Genomic DNA, 20,957 nt, shown 5'->3' with positions numbered 1-20,957 from the left:
TTTTCTTCCCTGAGATGGTGATGCAGAATCTTGTTCACTGATGGCAAAAATTCATAACTAATGGTAGCAACAATGTTGAAAAAAACTGTTTGTCCGGCATAACTTCCCCTTTGTGAATGCATGCTCACTATTTCTCATGATTTTCTTCCATTTCATATGTCTGGAAATGGTTTCAAGGATTATGTATTTTATCACCTTCCCACAGACTGGGTTCTTCTTCTTGCCTTTCTTGAAGATTTGAGTAGCATTTGCTTTCTTGTTTTTCAGGTACTTATCCTAGTTGCTAGAATCATGCAGGCACTGAAATGGGTTGCCAAACAAGCTGTGGATGCCCCACCCCTGGAGACGTTCAAAGCTGTGGTGAATGGGGCTCTGGGCAACCTGATGCAGTGGACAGCAACTCTGCCCAAGCAAGGGGAGACTGGGGCTAGATGACCTTCATAATCCTTTTAAGCCCAAGCTCTTCTACCATTTTATGACTTGCAAATGTCCAGTTTGCTCAATTATCCTCTAACCTGATCCTTGTCCACTAAGGATACACCCCTTCCTGCTCCAGCCTTTCACTGTGGTGCCTAGTACCTGGGATTCTTCTAAGTTGATCTTGCTAGCTAAGAAGGCATTCAGCAGAAGCTCTTCTTGCCTCTGACGTATCTTGACTGACTCACCTCCATTTGGGCTTTACTAACTTCATCCCTGAATGCTCAAACAGTGTTTCTGTATTACTTCCAGGTTACCCATTGCTGTTTCCATGCTCTGTAGCTTCCTTTTTTGTCTGTGAATTTGGACAGGAGCTTCCTGTTCATTAAGAAGGCCTCTTGGCATTCCTGCATGACTTTGGATGCACTGCTTTTAAGCTTGAAAAAGACAATACCTGAATATTAACAACCTTTTTTGGGTCCCTCTTCCCTCCATGGCTTTACCCTGCAGGACTCCACCAAGCAGATTCTTGAAGAGGCTCAAGTCTGCTCATGGCTATGATTGCTATTCACACTAGGGATCTTGGAATTCCACCATTTCAAGGTTGAAGGCAGCCTTGGCTGCAGTGACCATCACACTCTCAGGACAATATGTAAAATAAAGGATCAGATTGAGTGTCTCTCCTTATTAGCTCCTCCACCACCTGGATATAGAAGTTATCACTCCAAGAACCACCTTGATTACTGATGCCATCCTGTGTTACTGTCCCTCCCATAGATATCTGTGTGGTTCAAGTCCTCAACAAGGACCAGCACTTATGAAGATAAGGCTGCTTTTATCTGCCTGGTCAGGTAGTCTGTAGCAGACTCCAATTACAGGATTATTGCATAATATCAGAAGATGATGAAAAACTTGTTAATTTCTCAGATAAAATTGTGAACATGACAGACTCAGTTCTATCACGGAAGAGTTTTTGCTTATTGTGTGCTTTTGCCCACAATATGAATGGTCATGATTCATTTATAAAAGCATAATATGATATGCTTTTACATAGAGAGACCAGAGAAGTGGGCTTGCTTGTTTTTAACAGACAGAAATAGAGTTGCTGAATTTTAGAAGTGTGTGGGTAGGATAAGATGGTTGGATAAAACAAAGTTGTCTGAAGTTCAGTTCACAAAGAATTGCTGAATTATGTTATTATCTACGTGCAATATACGTAACTGTTACAAAATGTAAGTCCATCGATGTATTAAGATTTGAACATTACTCAATACTCTCAACAAATCTGATCAGTTTACACAATTTTTTTCCTCAGTGTTAGATACCTACTATACCTGATAAGAACTACATTGTTCCCTGTTCTTGTATATTCCTTTTGGTTACTTATTTTCATGTGTTCATAACAAATACAAAACCAATGAAAGAATATGTAACACATCCACTTCACTCCAATAACTTCCCATCATAAAAAAGGCCACAAAATTAGTACCTAACATTGTGAAGCAAACATGCAACATTACACTCTGTTTAAACACAGGATACCTCCCTAGGAGAGGGCAGAAGATTGTTTCCTTTATTTGAAACATTTTTGACATTTTAGGAGACTATGCCATTACAAGAAACCGAAGACTGATTTAGTATTGTTTGCATACTGTAAAAAGCTGCGAACTAGTCCTTAAGTAGCTCGGAAGTTCAGCTGTTTTCACACACACACACACACACACACACACAAAAGTCATCTTTCACATTTGCCTACTATCTTTTTTTACCTGTTACAAATACATCTGCTAACTGGAATCCCCAATACACAAATTATTAGTTCACATCACAGAAATGAAACAGCATCTCCATCAGAAGAAGTGTTCTGGTCCACCAAGGAAGTACTCTGCCACTGCATGCTAACTGTACAGATCTGCAATTCAACTACAGCACATCAACAGCAACAACAAAAAGACTCCAGTGGGCTAACTTTTATAGACAGCACATACACAGACTGTTTTCCCTTGTCAAAGTCCAAGAAATGACACTGAACAGAATACTTGCCTGACTTTATCCCTGAACTTCACTATTGGCACTTTTGCTCGAATCAGCTGAGGTCGCTCTATGTAACCTGCTGAAAGGGAGAAAATACTTAATTAAGTTTTATGCAAGATGCCTTAAAGTAGAGTCAAACTCAGTAATCTACAGTGAATAGAAGCTTACTACATTTAACAAGAATATTCTCAGAAAGGTGGTCCTTAATTAGGTAGCATTTAGCAACTGCTGTAGAAGTGCAATATAGGGAATATAAAAATGCACTAAACATTAGAAGAAAACAACAGTGCAAAATTTTTCTGCAGGAAATACTTTCAAGAAATTTGAATATAAATAACGCAGGTCTAAAGTGCCTTCAAAAAGCAGTACTTATATTATTCAGGATTTCTATTACCATTAAGGAACAAAACTAAGGAAGCAAGAACGCACTTATATGCCACACGACCAGGTACCTAAGCCCATTATTACATTACAGCAAGTGGGACATAATCAGCTGCATAGTTTTTAATTGAGTCTAATTTTCCTATGGTTGAAATTATACATTTTACTGATCAAAAATACTAGCATAACTGTATCTTCACTGAGAACAGATAATACTTAAATTTTCACTGTATCTTTGATCAACAGAGAAGTACCAAGAAAGATTTTTCCCAGTGAATCAATCCTGGAAAAAGGGAATCTGATTTGCAGCTAAGATATCACTTTCAAACAAAGATGGAATGAGTTTAATTTACCTTTTGTTTCAAAGGAGATAGGACATACATTAAGTACACATCACAGAATTGCACCTCAGATGATTATCCTCAAAGCATCAACACTCAAAACTAAGCACATGAATCTCTGTCAAATGCATCCAGGCCAACAAATGCGTATTTGCTACCTGAAACTGCTATATCAGTTGTGTTACCTGCCATTTACCAGTTCTCCACAGTATTTCAGACAATTAGGAAATATTTGCCATAATCCTAAATACAAAACACCCACAAGACAACAATGGAAAATAAAGAAAAAAAAAAAAAAGAGTCTGTGTATTAAACTGCATGTGAATGGGCAAGAATCACAGTTTGAGTCATCTCTTATGTTGCAAAATAAAGTTCACTTCAATTTGACCAGAGCTAACTTCAGACATTTTCTGCTTGTTTCCATAAGTTAACCTCAAATAAGCACTCATAATTGTGAAAAAGATAGTAGTAGTGCAGATTAAAGATAACCTTAAATGAATGCTGATGTTTACTTTTTGGGAAACAAATTTCTACCAGTTTGGATAGTTACTTTAATAAAATACTCCCAGCTCTATGGTGCTTGGGTAGTATCTTCAAGTTTGGTGAAACCTTTCAGGACTTTCTGAAAGTATTTCATAGATATGTTGTTCAGACACATTCAACAGAAGTAATCTTTGATTTGGATTAGAATGCACATATGATCCCAAGGAACACATAGCTAATACACACACACAACCCCAGTACATACCCAAAAAAAAAAAAAAAAAAAGTGAATCTTTCAAACTGTAAAGAAAGAACTTTACAGCTGGTAGTGTGGTCTATCGTTATTGCACGTACAATGTAGAACAACTTACACTAACGTATCTATTTCTATCTGTATTTACAGACACAACTAAGTGTCTCTCTACAACTCACCAGAACATTCTGAATTTAAAGCTACAGAATCCTGTCTTTCTTCTTTGCCCAAGTTACAATAAAGATGCATGACACAGAGTCTATAGGAGACAACTGTTAGTATCCATATGCACGCCACAGCAATTTAACTTTCCTCACTTACAGTCTTTCTCAAGAGCCTGTCAGGTATTAACAGGATTTAATCTAGTGGAAATACACTTCCTAACACATACTTGTAAGTATCTTCCAACTTCAGATAGGTACTCGTGCCAAATTATTTGGCTAAGTAAAAAAAAAAAAAAAAAAAAATCAAGTCCAATTTGTTTTCCAAGGGTAAAATAGAACAGATAATGTCAGAAGGCTGTGACTTGATGTTGACACTGTTAGCGGCTCACAATCATTAACACTGTTAGCAGAATGTCTGTTGTACTTAAACAGAGGATTGCTTCTTCCCTGGTATAAATAATACAAACACAGAATGGGAAATTCTGAAATACATAGAGATTGAATAAGCATCTTTAGTATGCTATCTGACCTTGATGCTATGACCAGAAGGTACACACAAAAATCTTGCAAGGAATTCTACACAGCAACTTCATTTTTGGGCATGTAAATGAAATCAAGTCACAGATGCTACTTCAGCTGTAGTGAGAAAACATAATCAATTCAATGAAGACTAAGCACTGTCATTATAAACAAAATAAAGTATTCATGTAGAATTTCAGACTAAGCAATTTAATTCTTTCTTTCCTTTTGCAGAATAAATGACTAAGTGATTGTACAAAATATTAACTCCAAACATGGTACAAGCCAAAAGGATCTCTGGCACCCTACACTTACAGCCTTGTCTCATTAACAGCTTTATACTAATGAAAGAAACAAGATATTCAGGCACAGAACTCTGAATGCAGAGTAATGAAGTAATGAGGACAGTACCATCCAAGAGAGGATGAATTAGTCATTCATGTCCAGAATTCATTTTTCTTGTGGTGACATCTTTTTGCAAAATCATATTTTAATTAAATAAATGTTTTCTTCCACTTACATTAAATAGTATCTTACTAACGGAATGAAAACTGGATACAAGCCTTAGAGAATGACAGAACAAAACACAATAAATAAATTTATTGTCTACTGTCAATTTACTGTAAGTAGTATATACTGATAACACACAATAAACTTAATCACATGACACCAGGTGTATCTATTCTAAGTAAAGGATTAATTACTGTTACGTGATGCTACTCTAAACCTACTAAATTTCATCATCTCTGTGACAGAGTACAGCAAACAGGAATTAGGTTAATATCATTTGGTTTTACGGCAGGAAGTTAAGAGATGCTTAACAGTTGTGAAGAATTCACCAGGGAGATGTGGCTATGTTTCTACATCACATTTATTACAGCCCTCTGTTTTATCTCATATACAAACTATACATGCAGGAGCAAGGAGGTAAAAGGAAAAGCCTGAAGATCTTAATGCTAATCAGACAGAATCAGACAGAGAATGAAGAGTGCTCTTCTTAAGACATGCTCTTCTTTTTACGTCATGTTTGGAAAACTAAGAAAGGCTTATGACCACACCATCATTAAGTACATTATATTCTCACCTACCTGCAAAATCCTTCAAGGCCATTGATTTGAGCTCAAGTTCCCTACTAGACAACTGCTACAAGGGCTACATTCTGAAATCCTAGTCTGACCACCACTGCATTCCTACATACAACTAAGATAAAAAGTCTTTCTAACTTACTCAGATAGGAAAAATCAGTGAACACAGTACAGCTAAACACAATACCTACCGCTGAGACCAACATGTCACATAAAATACTGAATAAATATCAGAAGCTTTCTCCTGCTTGACTAAGCAACTTGACTATTCATAAAAGAACACATCTTTATTTCAGTCAGTATTCTAAATGCAGTGACAACATGGACTTCATATCTGATGTTCTTGAGTTTCTTGCTCATGTTTTTTAACTTTTGCATGCCTAAAAGGAAAAAAGCTGAAGTTTACAAAAATGTTGAATCCAAATAGGGACCTCCTTGAGTGAAACTCTCATGTAAAAATCACAGTTAACAACAGAAAGAGTAAAAGATACAGCACAAAGTTCTAAAGATGGCTTACATAAAAGAGAGGTGAGAAGGTGAGAAAAGGATAGATACAGGCTGCACAGTGAAGTATTTTAGCTTTCATTTTTATGTGCACAAGAATGCAATAGTTCAGGAACAAAGAGAATGATAGAGGTATGCCTAGAAAAATCTCCCGAATTTCTATACTATGGTAATCTAGTAAAAGGATTAAAAAAACCTTAGAATACTACCCATTGCACAAACACTGCCTTACAAAACAAACAAACAAACAAACAAAAAAAAAAAAAAAAAAAAAAAACCCAAGAAACCTTTTTATCTCTTTAACTCATTCACAAAGCCAGACTAAGAACCAAGTTTTAAGAAGCACATTTCCTCCATTTCTACACAGTCCAAGCCTGAATCCACAAACCTACAGGAGTGCCCACAAGACACCACAGTAGTATACTGTTAATACTGCTTTCCTAGAGGTGAAGAGAAGGCATATGAATGTATTAGCTTCTGAGGGCTAACCTGGAGACAGAAAACAAAAAAACTATCCCGTCTTAAATCACACAAGCTATTCTTAAATTGTGGATGAGAATTACTTCTGTTTAAATGATCTTTCATCAGAGTAACTGGAAAACCTCCTTGTTTCTAAAGTACTGAACTTCAGCACAATTGAAAAGAAGATTGTAAATGAATTATATCCAAATGAAAAGACATTACAAAGAAAAGCATTTTCATTTTAAGTCAGGTGAACACTTTTGAACAACGTTAGCCTACCAGCTCCACCAACATGACACGAAGATAGATGGCTAGATACACAAATTCACATCCACAATAGCACTAAAGTTAAAATGAGATGACCTAATAGGTCTACATACCACAGCTTATAATAAAAGACAGGAGCAGCAGCATAGGAGGCATTTTGTCCAGCCTCACCTTCTAAAGAGAGCTGGACTAAATGCAGATTACCAAAAGCAAACGCAGTGTAACAGAGAATTAGGAAACCGTTCAAGGAGAGTAAAAGCAGAAGAAAAACCTTCAGGGACTGTTGTTCCATGACAGGAATGCCTTTATGTTAATAGTACACCCTAGAAAACAAACTTTTTTTTGTCTAAAACTCTCAAAAACCTCTTGGGAAAAAAAAAAAAAAAGATACAGCAAGGCAGTTATTATTTTAATATTCCCTTTCTGGTCTCTAAAAACAAACTAATTTATCACTATTTCTCAGCAATGGAAATTACTTGTGTTGCTTGCAAGTGTACTAGACTAAGCTCTGGACTACATAAACAATCATCAATTCACAACACCAATAATAAGTCATTAAAAATCAGACACCTGTGCTAAGACAAACACATCTACTCTTCAAGTAAGCTTCTGAAGGACAGGTTGAAAGATCACAGAATCACAGAATGTCAGGTTTTGGAATGGACCTCAAAAGATCATCTAGTCCAATCTAGGTGTTCCTGATCCAGCAGGTAGATTAGGTCACACAGGAATGTGTCCAGGCAGGTTTTGAATAACTCCAGAGAAGGAGATCCCACAACCTCTCTGGGCAACCTGTTCCAGTGTTCTGTTACCCTCACTGAAGAATTTATACCTCATATTTATGTGGAATCTTCCACATTCCAACTTGCCATTGCCCTTTGTCCTATCACTGGTTGTCACCAAGAGCCTGTCTCCATAATTCTGACACTCAATCTTTACTTATTTATAAACATTAATGAGGTAATGAGTAATTAACTCAGTCTCCTCTCCTCCAAGCTAAAGAGACCCAGCTCCCTCAGTCTTTCCTTGTAAGGGAGATGCTCCACTCCCTTAATCACCTTTGTGGCTCTACACTAGACTCTCACAAGCAGTTCCCTACCTTTCCTGAACTGAGGGGCCCAGAACTGGACACAATATTCCAGATGTGGTCTCACCAGCGCAGAGTGATCTGTTAACCACACCCCTTCTAATACACCCTAGGATGCCACTGGTCTTCTTGGCCAAATATACACATCTGCCTGTACAGAAATTCTGAAGTCAGCACAGAAATGTAGAGTTCCTGTTGCCACTGCAGAACTGTTCTAATGAGTAAGGAATGTCATAAAAGACTGTATCACAAGACTGAGAACTAGGGGAGACAGTCACTGATAATAACAAATGACATGACCTTTAATAATTCAATCAATGGTATAAAAACCTAGAATCATAGAATCATTAACTTCAGAAAAAACCTCTAAGATCATCTAGTCCAGCCGTCCACCTACCACCAATGCTGCCCACTAAACTATGCTCCCTAGTACCACACCTGCATGTTTCCTGAACACCTCCACTGACAGTGACTCAACCACCTCCCCCAGTAGCCTCTTCTAGCATCTGAACACTTTTTTTGAGAAGTTTTTCCTAATACCCAATATGAAACTCTTATAGCTCAACTTGAGGGCATCCTCTCTTAAATTTTCCTCTCTAAGCACCCTAATTAGCCACTCCACTGGTATCAAAGCTGCGAAGAGAAAAACAAAAAAAATTCTACACAGTCTACTGTGATTAATAGCTTATTTCACAGAGTCTTGAAGTACCATCCACAGAAATACAATGCATTCTAAAAGAGTATTAGTCCACTAACAGAGGTTTCTGAAAAAGAAATCCATTTCCCTCACATCCCCCTTTTCACCCCTAGTTGTGCTTCATCATTCAAAAATCATCCGAGATCCTACCCATTCTTGAAGCCTACTAGTTTTAAGAAAAACATTTAGGTTTTTCTATTTACTATCTATCAGTGTCATCTCACACCATAAGTAGCATTATTAAGTATTTTTAACTTCAAATAATACTGTCATTAGAAACTAGACAATAGAAAAACACTTGAAGTAGTTATAGCCATGCAACAAAACTTCCAAAAGTGCTAATAGTCTTACCACCTCACTGTAGCCTGGAACTTACAAAGTTTAGTACTGAAGAGTTTTTGGACTAAGCTGAGTATATGCCTTGCTTCAGTCTTCTGATTCACCTGAAATATAACACTAAAGTTAAAGAAAAACATTGTTATCTCTAATTTAAATTCCTTATTCTTATGCAATAAGCATGCTTTACTTTTCAAATTGAGAAAAAATAAGCACCACAGAAAACATCTATCAGTTCTCACAGTAAGACACAAACACTTATACCTACACGTTAATCGTCACGTGTTTGGTGCAGTGAAAATTAGACAAAACATAACCAATTCACATCCAATATACTAAGTAACTATCACACATTCAGATATTATAGAACACCAACCCTACTCATATAAAAATGTAACTTATTAAAAGTAGTTCCTGCACCTAAAATGAATTAAGTGTTCTTTAGACAACTTTCTTTCTTCATGATCTTAGCCAACCTACTTCTGTTTTGCTGTGCTTTGACCATTTGTGAAGTGAAGAGAAAGCTCACTTTTGGAATGCTTTGTTGGGTTAAAGGGTTTATAAGGTCTATTTAGTATGTGTAATGTTACAAGACCCATGAACCATAGCTATAATCAGTGCAAAAATATGTTATCAAATCAAAAGAGTTTTTACTTTTTTTCATTTTAGAAGCCAGCCTTATAAAAGCACATACGTTTTTAAATGTTACTGAATAAAATGTGTTTAAGTTACTAGAGAGTGCACCTAACAAACAGACTTTAACTATATGTATAAATATATATATTTAATTACTTACCGGCTCTTCTTTAACCACCAGGCATAAATCACCATCACTTGTACGAGTGCCAAATCCATTCAGAGAGGACCCAACCAAAAAGAGCCTGCTACCTGTAACAAAAGAACCACAGAATAAAACCTGATGTGACACACCATAGCTCAGAGTAAGGAAGAATTGTGAACCTCAACAACATTCAAAGAAGTATTAAGTAATCAAATTCAAAACATACATGGAAAAATTCGCTGAATTTCCCTCTGGAGTTCTGATCTGCAGAGCTCTTTCCTATTCAAATCACACGTCTGTTGTTGGCATACTTGAAACAACTCCAAAACCTGCTGACTTAACTTGACACATATTCAAAAAGTAAAGACAAAAGAAGTGAACATTTGTTCCTCTTGCAATTATAAGAAAAACAGAAAACTGCATTTAAAAAAAGTCAGTGTTGTTTCACATGATATGTTCCACCACTTTAGTTCACCCTGAACACCTGCCCCAAAGAAACTGCTGTTATTTTTATTTATTTATTTTAATTATTTGATCAATATCTTAAGTCTGACAGGAAAAGGCAGTAAAAGACTAGGAACATCTTTTGCTGACTTAAATATCAACTATTTGCCTACAAGTAACTAGGATAAAAGAAAATATTAAATCTGAATAATGCTGGCATCATTATTTTGTGCACTGCAAATTTATAGAGTAATAAGATCTCTAGTGGAAACGGGTATTAAGTGTTTCTCTTCAATGACATCACAATTTCATGCTATAATCAACAGATATACATACTAAAATAAATCTTTTATTATATTAATGCAGATAAAACATTAAGACTGATTAGCCACAAGTTTGTTTTTTATTTAATAAAAACAAACTATGCAGAAGGCAAGCATCAAACATGGTCACAGAAAGACAATACCTTATCTTTGGCCACAGGAAGTGTAGTTTCTGTAACGTCTGGAAAGGAAGTATCTTGCAATCGAGGAACACGTACACTTAGATCTGGTACATAACACACATTGACCAGTGGAGATGACCCCGAAAACAAATACACATTTTCTTGTGGTGAAGGCACTGCTTGGTTAATTACAGATGTTTCACGGTGAGGTGAATGATATCGTTGCCGTTTGATAACATATGGAACACTCTGTTCATTTAGTCTCCTAAGAAAAGAAAGGAGGAAAAGAAAAACTTTCAAAGCTATCACACAAGCTTCAACCTATGATTAATGAGTAGTAGTTATTGCAAAGAACAAACACTAATAATTAATTACATAACTGATTCACTACAGTAAAGTCTTTTAGAGAGCAGGCAGCATGTCTATCCTAAATATCAGGTGAAAGCAACCTGAAATTAGAAGACAGAATATACAACTACAAAAGCACAGCTTCCACTGAAGTGGATTGATGCAACCACTTACCAAAACTGCTTACACTAACCAAATAATACTTACACTAACTAAATGGCAAGCTTAGCTAGGCACAACAGCTAGGAAAGATTAATACTGGTCATACTACTTTCATGACCATCAATTTCTTATTTTTTGTAGAAACATACAGACTGAGCGCAAATTTCTTTTAAATAACGGAAGTATGGTGAGAAAATTTTGTGAATCCCAAATACTCAGAGATGAATAAAATAAGGAGTGGGAAGGGAAGGAAAAAACCTCAAGAAAACAGCCAATCAAAATGTAGCATTTGCCAGTGTAGGCTTAAACTACACAGACAGTAAAATATACAACCTGGGCAAAGAAAAGCAGCACTATTCTTTTGACAAATCAAACTAATGATACTAGTTAGTCATTCAGTTCATAAACTGAATGTTTCATTTTCAAACACAAACTTGCGTACATTTCTTCCTTAACTCACCCATCACAGTAATTTATCTATCTTTAAGAGATACAGTGATCTTAACAGACAGCCCCTTTGCATCTGAATCTTTACATAGAATAAATTATACTAAAAGCTAATTAGGGTTTGAATACCGTGGCCTATCCACAGAAAAATAAATACAAGGACATTTATCTTCCATGTATCTAGTACTGCATGTAAGCTAACTAGCACAATGGTGTTCATATATTAAGAAAAAAAAGCCAACGTGAAATCAAACGTGCTCATATTAAGCAATGAATTAAGAATTAATGAAACTTCAATTATTACATGCTTTCAAAAAGCTGGCAGCAATGCAGTCTGGGGATCAGGACAGATAGTATTACCGATTAAATACAAAATTCTACTGAAGAGACCTCCAATTATCATTTCAGTTTTCAAGCATGAGAGAAGTTCTGGTAACATTCCCTACCCTCAGTCTTAAAGGAACTTGCAGTGTAATGTTAAATCCAAACATGAGACTGTTTCAACAGAAATAGCTTAAGAGTCAACTCAAGATCTAAGGATTAGCTACTTGACAGCAAATCTCTTAATACGGCACAGCTTTTCAAGAGGAAAAAAAGCACAAATGCGGCAGCATTAAACCAGGAACATCTTTAGTTCACACAATGCCTGCATAGTCAATTACTGTATAGTCAATTTCTTCCTACTTAACTTCTGTTAAAAATGTGGTTGAGAAACTGCATATGAGAAACAAATATGAAGAAAGATTACAAAATTTGATATGTATGATTCACAAAATTATTAAGAAGTGTGCAAACGTATCAACTATTTCAAAACTCCTATGAAGTAGTTTTTTTCTAAAATTCTGAAATTCCTTTTCCTGTTGCAGCTGGAGAAACAAAATTAACTAAATCTGTTTTTCTTAACTAAATCTGTTTTTCACAAGTAGGCAAATTGTTTCCATACAAACTGTTTCCTCTTAAAAAAAAAAAAAACACACAAAACTTACATATGCCTGAATTTAACACTTCATATTAAAAAAAAAAAACAACCAAACAACTGCATAATTAAGAAAAACAGATTTAAAGTGTTATTGGAAAAATGACACAGATCCCATAAACACTGAGTAGTTTTAACTTGCAAATGTACAGAAGAGAACATTCACTGACAGAAATCCTCCCATGTCAAGCATACACAGAATATGAGCTATTATGGTATTAAAAGAAAATGCACAATCACAGTTTCATAAGGCCACAACTGTTGGAAAGAAAACTTCATGCACTAAGCCATTTACAAGGACTAAAATTGTCAACAGCACATTCAAGAACACTTTAAAGATCCAAGACGCGTCCTTTCATCAAAAAAGTTTTGTTTAGTATTCATAAATTTTCTAACTGAATTCAACTCGCACAAAAAATTACTATGGGACAAACTCTGTTACATGTTCAGCACAACCAGAATCAATTGCACACCCGCCCACTTCCCCCACCATCTTACTTTTTTCCTCGGAATGATGTGGAAGCAGCAGACGTATTCACTGGACTGGCATTTCCATATGTCAATGGCTGTGTCGTACCAGCTGCTGTGGTCGCAAGGTTCCCACTCAATGAAGCCCTGGAAAGACTACAATCTGTAACTGCTATTCATTTAATGACTAAAATGCCTTTTTAGGAATTGGTTATTTTGCTCTCTATTAACCGATGCGGAGATGTCTTACGCAGAATGCGCGACATGGTAGAACACTAAAATTTGCAAATAACCATATGAAATTACACATCTGCTTTACAAATGACACTATTTTGTAAGACTAATGAAATTTAATGCTAAGAACACTAAATAATATCCCCCCAAACAGAAACACTTATTTCAAAAGACAGTAAACTGTACTTTTCAATTCAATCTCCAGTAACAAATTTCACTGTACTCACATTGCATTCTGAAAGTTAATCTGAGCATTAATAATTTGCTGGTGAGAGAGAAGAACAGGTTGTACATAGAGAGGAACTTTACTGTGGAAATTATTCTGTTGTTGATATTTAGGAGGAAAGGGTGGACAACCCAAGTTGGAGGTGTTTGGGAACATGCTCCTTTTCACTTGAGGTGAACATGTATCCTTTCACCTACAATAAAGGCAAATAATCAAATGAAAATAGGCATCAAATAAATAATAATTGCTTTTTAAACTCCTGGGTTTAAAAATTTGCATAACTTACAATAATTTTCTATATACTGCTTAAGATAACTGCAATTGCAGGCTAGCTGCACCTCCTTTCAGGACAATACTATTTTTTTCCAAGTTCCACAATTACTACTTAGTTATTTATTTTTAAAATTGCATTTTTATTTGCTCCCCTCCACTTTATGTTTTATTTTAGAAAAAATCCATGAAATAAAATGTAAGATTTTTCACCTCAAGGAAAAATAATGTATTCGAATGGGAAGTGTTTTATAATCCAACTATTCGAAAACAATGTTCAAAATATACTCCATCGTAAGAACATGAAGATGCTGCTGATCACCAAGCATAAGCAAAATTAGTTTTTTTCCATGACAGTCAAAGAAACTGCCAAACAATGACAGCAACTGGAAAGTAATCTACTAATAATTTAAAAAATATATATATAGCACTGTTTTATACATAGATACCATGATAGTAAATTTGATTTTTTCTTTTAAATTTAAAACTTTTTCTTGCACAACTGACTACTATTTGATCTTCTACAACTGCATGGATTATGCGTTAACAGAACTACTGAATGAAAATCATTGTCTCTACAACAGGCTGAATGGCTGATGATATGCAAATCCTCTATATTGAACTGTAAGTTTAATTTATATGATGGAAACAACAGAAATCCAGAATTTACAAGTCAAGACCACATCAGAAGATTTTAAAATACCAATTATCAATATTGTATACCTCTCCCAACTACAGTGAAAACCTGGTATAATTTTGAGGTTCCTTCAATTTCCGTTTTTTTCCTTGGATCTCATATAAGAACCTTATAAATAATCAAGGCGTATCACTGATCAACACAGCTGATCATGATTAATCTTGACACTTTTCTTAAAAATATTGACCTACTTATTACAACAAAGGGATTCAAACATAAGGGAGAAGTTTGTTGAACATTTAAACATTCAGAAATCAGAAGAGTAATGGCAGCGTTTCCCTATTTATTATATCAAAATCTTTCATCAAACCAATGCCATAGTAATACAACTGGAAGAAGTGCTATACAGTAGTCTAAGTTCGGAATAGAACACGACTTCTAGGTTCTCTTATCAAACTAATCAAATACATATAAACTGCATTATCGGTTACATTAGTAGCTATTCTGTCACACTCTGAAATAAAATCAGTTATTCCTAGCTAACGTGTCACTGTTCCCACAGTCCTGATCTCATCTTTCACCTACCACTGCAAAATGTTGCTGTGTTCTGACCTCCTCAGACAGCTCTGGCAGTTGGTGCAAGCAGCATTAGCACAGAACCTACATAAAAGAATTGCAAGGAGTTTATTTCCACTCAATTCTTGCAGTGAAAGTCTTCCTCTGCCTCTTCCACTGCTTCCTGTTACCTGACATTTGTACAGTCTGAATTAAACTTAAGCATAGCCTCGAAGCCATGAAACAAGCAAAACACCCATCTAATTCGCATTTAATGAATTAGAGGAGGAAGCAGACTCAGTAAGGATTACAGTAAGAAATATGTAATTTCTTAATGAAGAAATGCTCCTGTGAAGAGCAAGCACCAACACCTCAATTTCCACAGATATCAGGTTAACAACATTTAGCATCCCACATCCCATTCTGATCACCTCAAGTGCTCAGGCATACAGAAAGAGGTGAAGGACATATTTCATCAGCAACAAAGCACAACAATGCATAAGAACTGAGGACTTAGATGCTACAGCAACAGGCTTTCATGGCTGCAAATGCCGGGGGGGGGGGGTGGGGGGAGAGAAATAACAGAAACAATCGAAAGTGAGAGAGAAATAACAGAAAGAGAAACAATAAGGAGAGAGAGAACCAAAAGCAACGAAGCAATTTCCCCAGCTGGAAACCTGCCATGTCACAATACCACGGCTGCCTCGCAGGAGCTGTGACGACACTCAGGCGGCTGGCAAGGCTGCACCTTGATTGAGACCGCGGGGTGCCCCACGAACGCGGCGGCTCAGGCTCAGTCCCTCAGACTGGCACTTCCTTCAGACGAGCGCATACTCCTGGGGGAGGTAAACAAGAAACTGCTAACACTCCTCCCCGGGCCCAGAGGCCGTGTCAACGCCCGCCCCGCTTCAGCGACGCGCCGCTCGACCCAGCAGCGTCTCCGCAGCGACACTAGCTCCGCCGGCACACTCACACCGAGCTTGGGCAGAGGCCTCTGTACCGCAGCACCCACCTCGCCCGCGCTTCGCCGCCGACCGGATACGGCACGACCGGAAGCAAACAGCCAGCACAGCTCGCCAGGCGCAGCCTCTCACCCGGATCCAGATCGTCCCGCCGGCCTACACCCCCCCCGCACCCCTCTCCCGCTCCCCGTCCGGCGCGTGCGCCGCCGGGAGCGGAGGTAGTGACGGGCGTTGTTGTGGGGTCGTGGCTGTGGCCTCAGACAGAAGTGGGGCAGCTCCTTCTGCTCCCCTTTGAGACGTGGAGCGAACGCGTTCGCGTCGCAGTTCGTTCTCCGTCTGCAACTGTCCCACTAGGCCAGGCTCGTCCGGCCCGCGCCTCCTGCTGCCGCCTCATGGTGGCCCGGCGGTCGGAGCCGTGCGGTGCTGCGTTGTGCGCCTCTGTGCTTCATTGGGAGGGAAACCCTGCCCGCTTTCTAACAGTTGCGGTTTGAAAAGTGCTGACAAATTCGATGCGTTTCAAGGAATGCCTCGCGTAGACGAAATAGCATGACTGAGAAATGCCAGCTTCTCTTAAGTTAAAGCTCAAATGGGTTCTGTGATCAAAGCTGGTCACGTGATAGCAGATGCGTTTCTAAAAAAAAATTCGGAACCGTTTCCTGGTGGTGAGTTTGTTAAGCAACAAATGGAAAGCACAACAGGCAGGGTGTGTCCTGATTAAAAAAAAAAAAATCTAAAATCAGCTTCTCTCACCAGTCTACAGCCCGGTGAACTGAAGGAATATGGACTTCTGTCAGAACAGATCTGAAGAGTAAAGCTGCTAATACCAAATTTTACACTTTGGTGATAGATAAAGTACTGATGCTACAGATAGGGCTCAACTCACTGTTTTCATTAGAAGCTCTGAATGTAATGTCGCCAAATAAATGGCTTCTTGGGTGACATTGAAAGACACAAATCGCTTGGTTTCTATGAAACAGTAAGAAAAAAATTGTGAGCATATCTGATGCAGCTACTGGATAGTGCTCCAGTGATAGTAAAAAAACCCAGGGACTTAATGGGAGATGATGCGGTTACCACCAGCAATTAATGTCTGATGACTCTGCAGACAACAGAAGAAATGATGTGCAAATGTTGTGGTTTTGAGGCCAGTATTCCACATTATCTGAAGAACAGAAAAATAACCATCAGGTAGATTGAGCTGCCAAAATTGAGGTGGCTCTAATAGACTTGGACTGGCAGAACAAAGGAGAGTTACTTTTAGCTCGGTGGGCCCATGAGACCTCGGGCCATCAAGGAAGGGATGCGACCTATAAGTGGGCTAGAGACCGAGGGGTGGACTTAACTATGGATGCTATTGCACAGGTTATCCATGACTGTGACACATGTGCCACAATTAAACAAGCCAAGAGGATGAAACCCCTCTGGGGGGAAGGTGATGGCAAAAGTATAAATATGGGGAGGCATGGCAGGTTGATTATATCACCTTGCCACGATCTCGCTATGTTAAGCGTTATATGCTTACCATGGTGGAGGCGACCACTGGGTGGCTTGAAACATATGCAGTACCCCATGCTACCACCCGTCTTAGGCTTAGAGAAGCAAAGCATGTGGTGACATGGAACCCCAGAAAGAATTGAGTCCGATAATGGGACTCATTTCAAAAATTCACTCTTGGAAATTTGGGCCAAAGAACACAGGCTTGAATGGATTTATCATATTCCCTATCACGCATCAGCTTCTGGTAAAATTGAAAGATACAATGGGTTGTTAAAAACCATGTTGAAAGCAATGGTTGGTGAAGCATTTAAGCACTGGGAGAAGCATCTGGCAGAAGCCACCTGGTTGGTCAACACTAGGGGATCAGTCAACCGAGAGGGTCCTACACAGTCCAGCTCCCTACAGACCATAGAGGGAGATAAGGTCCCTGTGGTACACATAAGGAGCATGTTGGGAAAGTGGTGTGGGCCCTCCCAGCTTCTGGAAAGGGCAAACCCCTCCATGGATCCTTTTTTGCACAAGGACCTGGGTCCACTTGTTGGGTGAAGGAGAACAATGGGGATGTTCAGTGTGTACCACAAGGAAATTTTTTTTTTTTTTTTAATTTTCTTCACCCATCTGTTATCTCCATACCCTTCCCCTCCCTTCTCCCCCTGGAGTGCACAGTTCTGCTCAGGTGGCCGCGTGGCCACAGATGGTGCAGGTTTTTTTTCCCCTCCCTCTCTCCCTTCTTTTTTTCCGTTGTGTCCCTGTCACAGATAACACCACGACAGCAAAAGCTTTAAAAATGGATAATGTCATGCAAATCGTCATCAAACTGTGAATTTCATGAAGTCCAAGGAACTGAGTCATAGCCAGTTCCAGGAGTTCCTTAAAAATACAGACGCTGGTTATGATGTCATCATTTACTTTTCTGAAGGAAGGTGGCTAAGGTGGGGTAAAATGCTAAAAATTTAGACTTTATAATTTGCAAAGTGAAATCAAGTCTTTTTACAGAATCAAAAGGAAATTTTCAGAATATGAGGATTAACATTGGCAGAATATGAGGATTAACACTGGCTCACTGATTTAGCCTTTTGGGTGTATCCGAGCACTCATGTAGATGAATTAAACATGTTTTCAAGGTGAAAATCACCTTGACTGTGCTATGTTTCAGACAGTAACAACATATGAAGCAAAATTTAAATTATGGCAAGCTTAATTTATGGCAAATAATTTCATGCATTTTGATACATTGACTAAACACAGTCTTGTCAGCAGTGAAAAATATGCAGCTGTGCATTACATTTTCATAAAGAAATTTGAGAACAGGTTTCAAGATTTCAAAAAAGGACACTTTTATATATATATTTGCAACTCCATTTTCAGTTGACATAAATGCATTATTTGCAAATTCTCACATGGAATGTTCAGAGTTGCAATTAGACATTCAACTCAAAGCATTTGGCCATGTCTCTTTACTAGACTTTCATAAGCTCTCTCTATTACCAGAGAAAAATATCCTTCACTTCACAGTCACACTTCATTCATGTCATCACTTTTTGGCAGTATACACATTTGGGGAAAATGTCTGTCAAGGATGAAGCACAGGAAGCGTGATATTTCATCAGAAATCTCTGACGAACGCCTTTAGAACTTAAATGGGAATCTCATCCATTGCCATCAAACCAGCTTGGTGCATTCACACAAAAACAAGATGAAACATCACACTAGTTATATGTTTTTTGTTGCTCTCTGTTTTTTATATTTTAAGAAAAAAAAACCATTAAAATAAGTTTTGTTATTTTTATACATGAAATTTATTATATATTTTATATGTGGCCCAAGGAAATTCCTGATTACTCATTGTGGCTCAAGTGAGCCAAAAGGTTGGACAGCCATGCTGTAAGCGATGCCTTGTACAGCACGTGGCTGTGGCATTTCTGTGGCAGGATGGAGAGGAGTAGATTGCAGCTTTGTCCCACTGATGAGCAGTGCCAAGTGAAACTCAGGGAGCAGACAGGCAGTGCGGGTATTTTTTGATTGCAAATAAGGAATAAATCAGGAATATAAAGTTTAGGTAAAGAAGTCAGGATTTAGCCTCTGGAGGCAGTAGATGTACTAAGACAACTATGAATACAAAGACAAGAATGAGCTGAAGTGCTTGCACCCTGAGTAGCCAAGCGGTGTAAAAGACAGGATCCATATCAAGGTGTGATCCCTCCCTTGGGAAGTTAGGAAAACGAGCCAAGGTGGGTACTGAAGTCATGAGATCAGGAAATATATGGAGATGCTAGAGAAACTTCCGTCCTTGATAAGGAAGTGGCAAGTTAAGGACTCCTTCACCTGGGAGCTGGTTCGCAGGTAGAGGCATCATGGCCTAGGCTTCTGGCTGCTCATAAATGGAAAAGTGACAAAGAGTAGTGATCTGGGTCAAGCAAAGCTGCAAATGGCTTGTAGAGAAATTTGGGCTGCAAAAAGAATTCTTTCTTCAGAACTTCATCATCTCAGCCATGGCTTTGGATCCTCCTGTAAGAGCCAGCCCATAGCTAGACTGGCAATAGGCTTATGAGAAACAAAGCCTGCATATACAACAGAATGAGGCATCAAAGGTATTGCCAAAAGAAAGGTTAGCCACAATAAGAAAGTTCCCTTAGTTTTTTATTAGGGCTGTAGCTTGAGGTGTTGAGATAAGGCGCAATTTGTAGTTGGGGTTAAGGTTAGTTTTTTAATTCAGAAGGAGGCAAAGCTTGTGGGTCTAGGTGTGGAGTTGCAGAAAAGCTGCCAAGGGAAGGTTTGCCCACAGAGAGGGTTCTGTGGGTTCTAGGCAATTTTAAGATTTGAAGAAAAGCAGTATAGAGGACCAACTGCGGTAGCCCTATAGAAGAGCTATCAAGGAAAGATTGGGTCTGCATGACTGAGCCATGTTTGGATTCAAATGCCCTTAAGTAACTACACCAGTTAAAGTGAGGACTGAGACAACAGTCCGTAGGGAGTAGTTGGAGTGATGGTGCTGAGGAAAGGTCTGAGCTGCAGAATGAATTGTCCTGAGGATGTTTTCATCTGGACCGCACCTGGAGCTTTCTGAGGTTAAAACCTGATGTGCTTCTGCAGTTGGGGTTCCAAGAGAGACAAAGCGAAGGGACTGAGATGTAGTGGGGCTGTAGGTAGGCTGCCAGGGGAAGGTGTGGTCTGCTAAATCAGTTATCTCCTGAGAATTGTTCTAAATTTTCTATGGTTTGGGTTTTCTGGGTTAAAGCCTATCTGGCCAATTTCAGGCCTAGGATCAGAAGAGAAACAAAATTCAAAGGTAGTGTTGTGGTAGGCTGTAAAGAGGCTGACAAGGGGAGGTTTGTGCATCATAAAGAATTCTCACCAAAGAGTATTACTGCCTTGGCCAAAATCTGTGGTCTTTTGCTAAGGTCAGGTCACGTCTTAAATTAGGACTACCACTTGTAAGTGTTATGCCCAGGTGGAAGTGCCTACTGGGATGTTT

The 20,957-nt window shown here is 38.4% G+C and overlaps 2 protein-coding genes across 5 annotated transcripts in view; one reads left to right on the top strand and one right to left on the bottom strand.

Moving 5' to 3' along the window:
* Window positions 1-16,111, bottom strand: part of TENT2 (terminal nucleotidyltransferase 2) — a 39,642-nt gene extending 23,531 nt beyond the window's left edge. The window contains exons 1-9 of one of the 4 annotated variants that reach the window (XM_065739807.1): window positions 15,772-16,111; window positions 15,054-15,128; window positions 13,563-13,754; window positions 13,132-13,248; window positions 10,722-10,965; window positions 10,038-10,152; window positions 9,827-9,918; window positions 9,071-9,137; window positions 2,461-2,530 (exon numbers count right to left, since the gene is read on the bottom strand). In XM_065739807.1, the coding sequence (XP_065595879.1) occupies window positions 2,461-2,530; window positions 9,071-9,137; window positions 9,827-9,918; window positions 10,038-10,152; window positions 10,722-10,965; window positions 13,132-13,248; window positions 13,563-13,717 (860 nt within the window). In that variant the 5' untranslated portion in view covers window positions 13,718-13,754; window positions 15,054-15,128; window positions 15,772-16,111. The other 3 variants (XM_065739808.1, XM_065739809.1, XM_065739810.1) reach the window with 3 other exon arrangements.
* SERINC5 (serine incorporator 5) overlaps window positions 1-20,957 on the top strand; it is a 510,096-nt gene that overhangs the window by 228,053 nt on the left and 261,086 nt on the right. The window lies entirely within an intron of this gene.

The sequence above is a fragment of the Cyrtonyx montezumae genome, unplaced genomic scaffold, assembly GCF_038088225.1.
Source record: "Cyrtonyx montezumae isolate F1298 unplaced genomic scaffold, pur_monq_1.0 scaffold_25, whole genome shotgun sequence".
NCBI lineage: Eukaryota > Metazoa > Chordata > Aves > Galliformes > Odontophoridae > Cyrtonyx > Cyrtonyx montezumae.
This window is presented reverse-complemented; position numbering and strand designations above follow the sequence as displayed.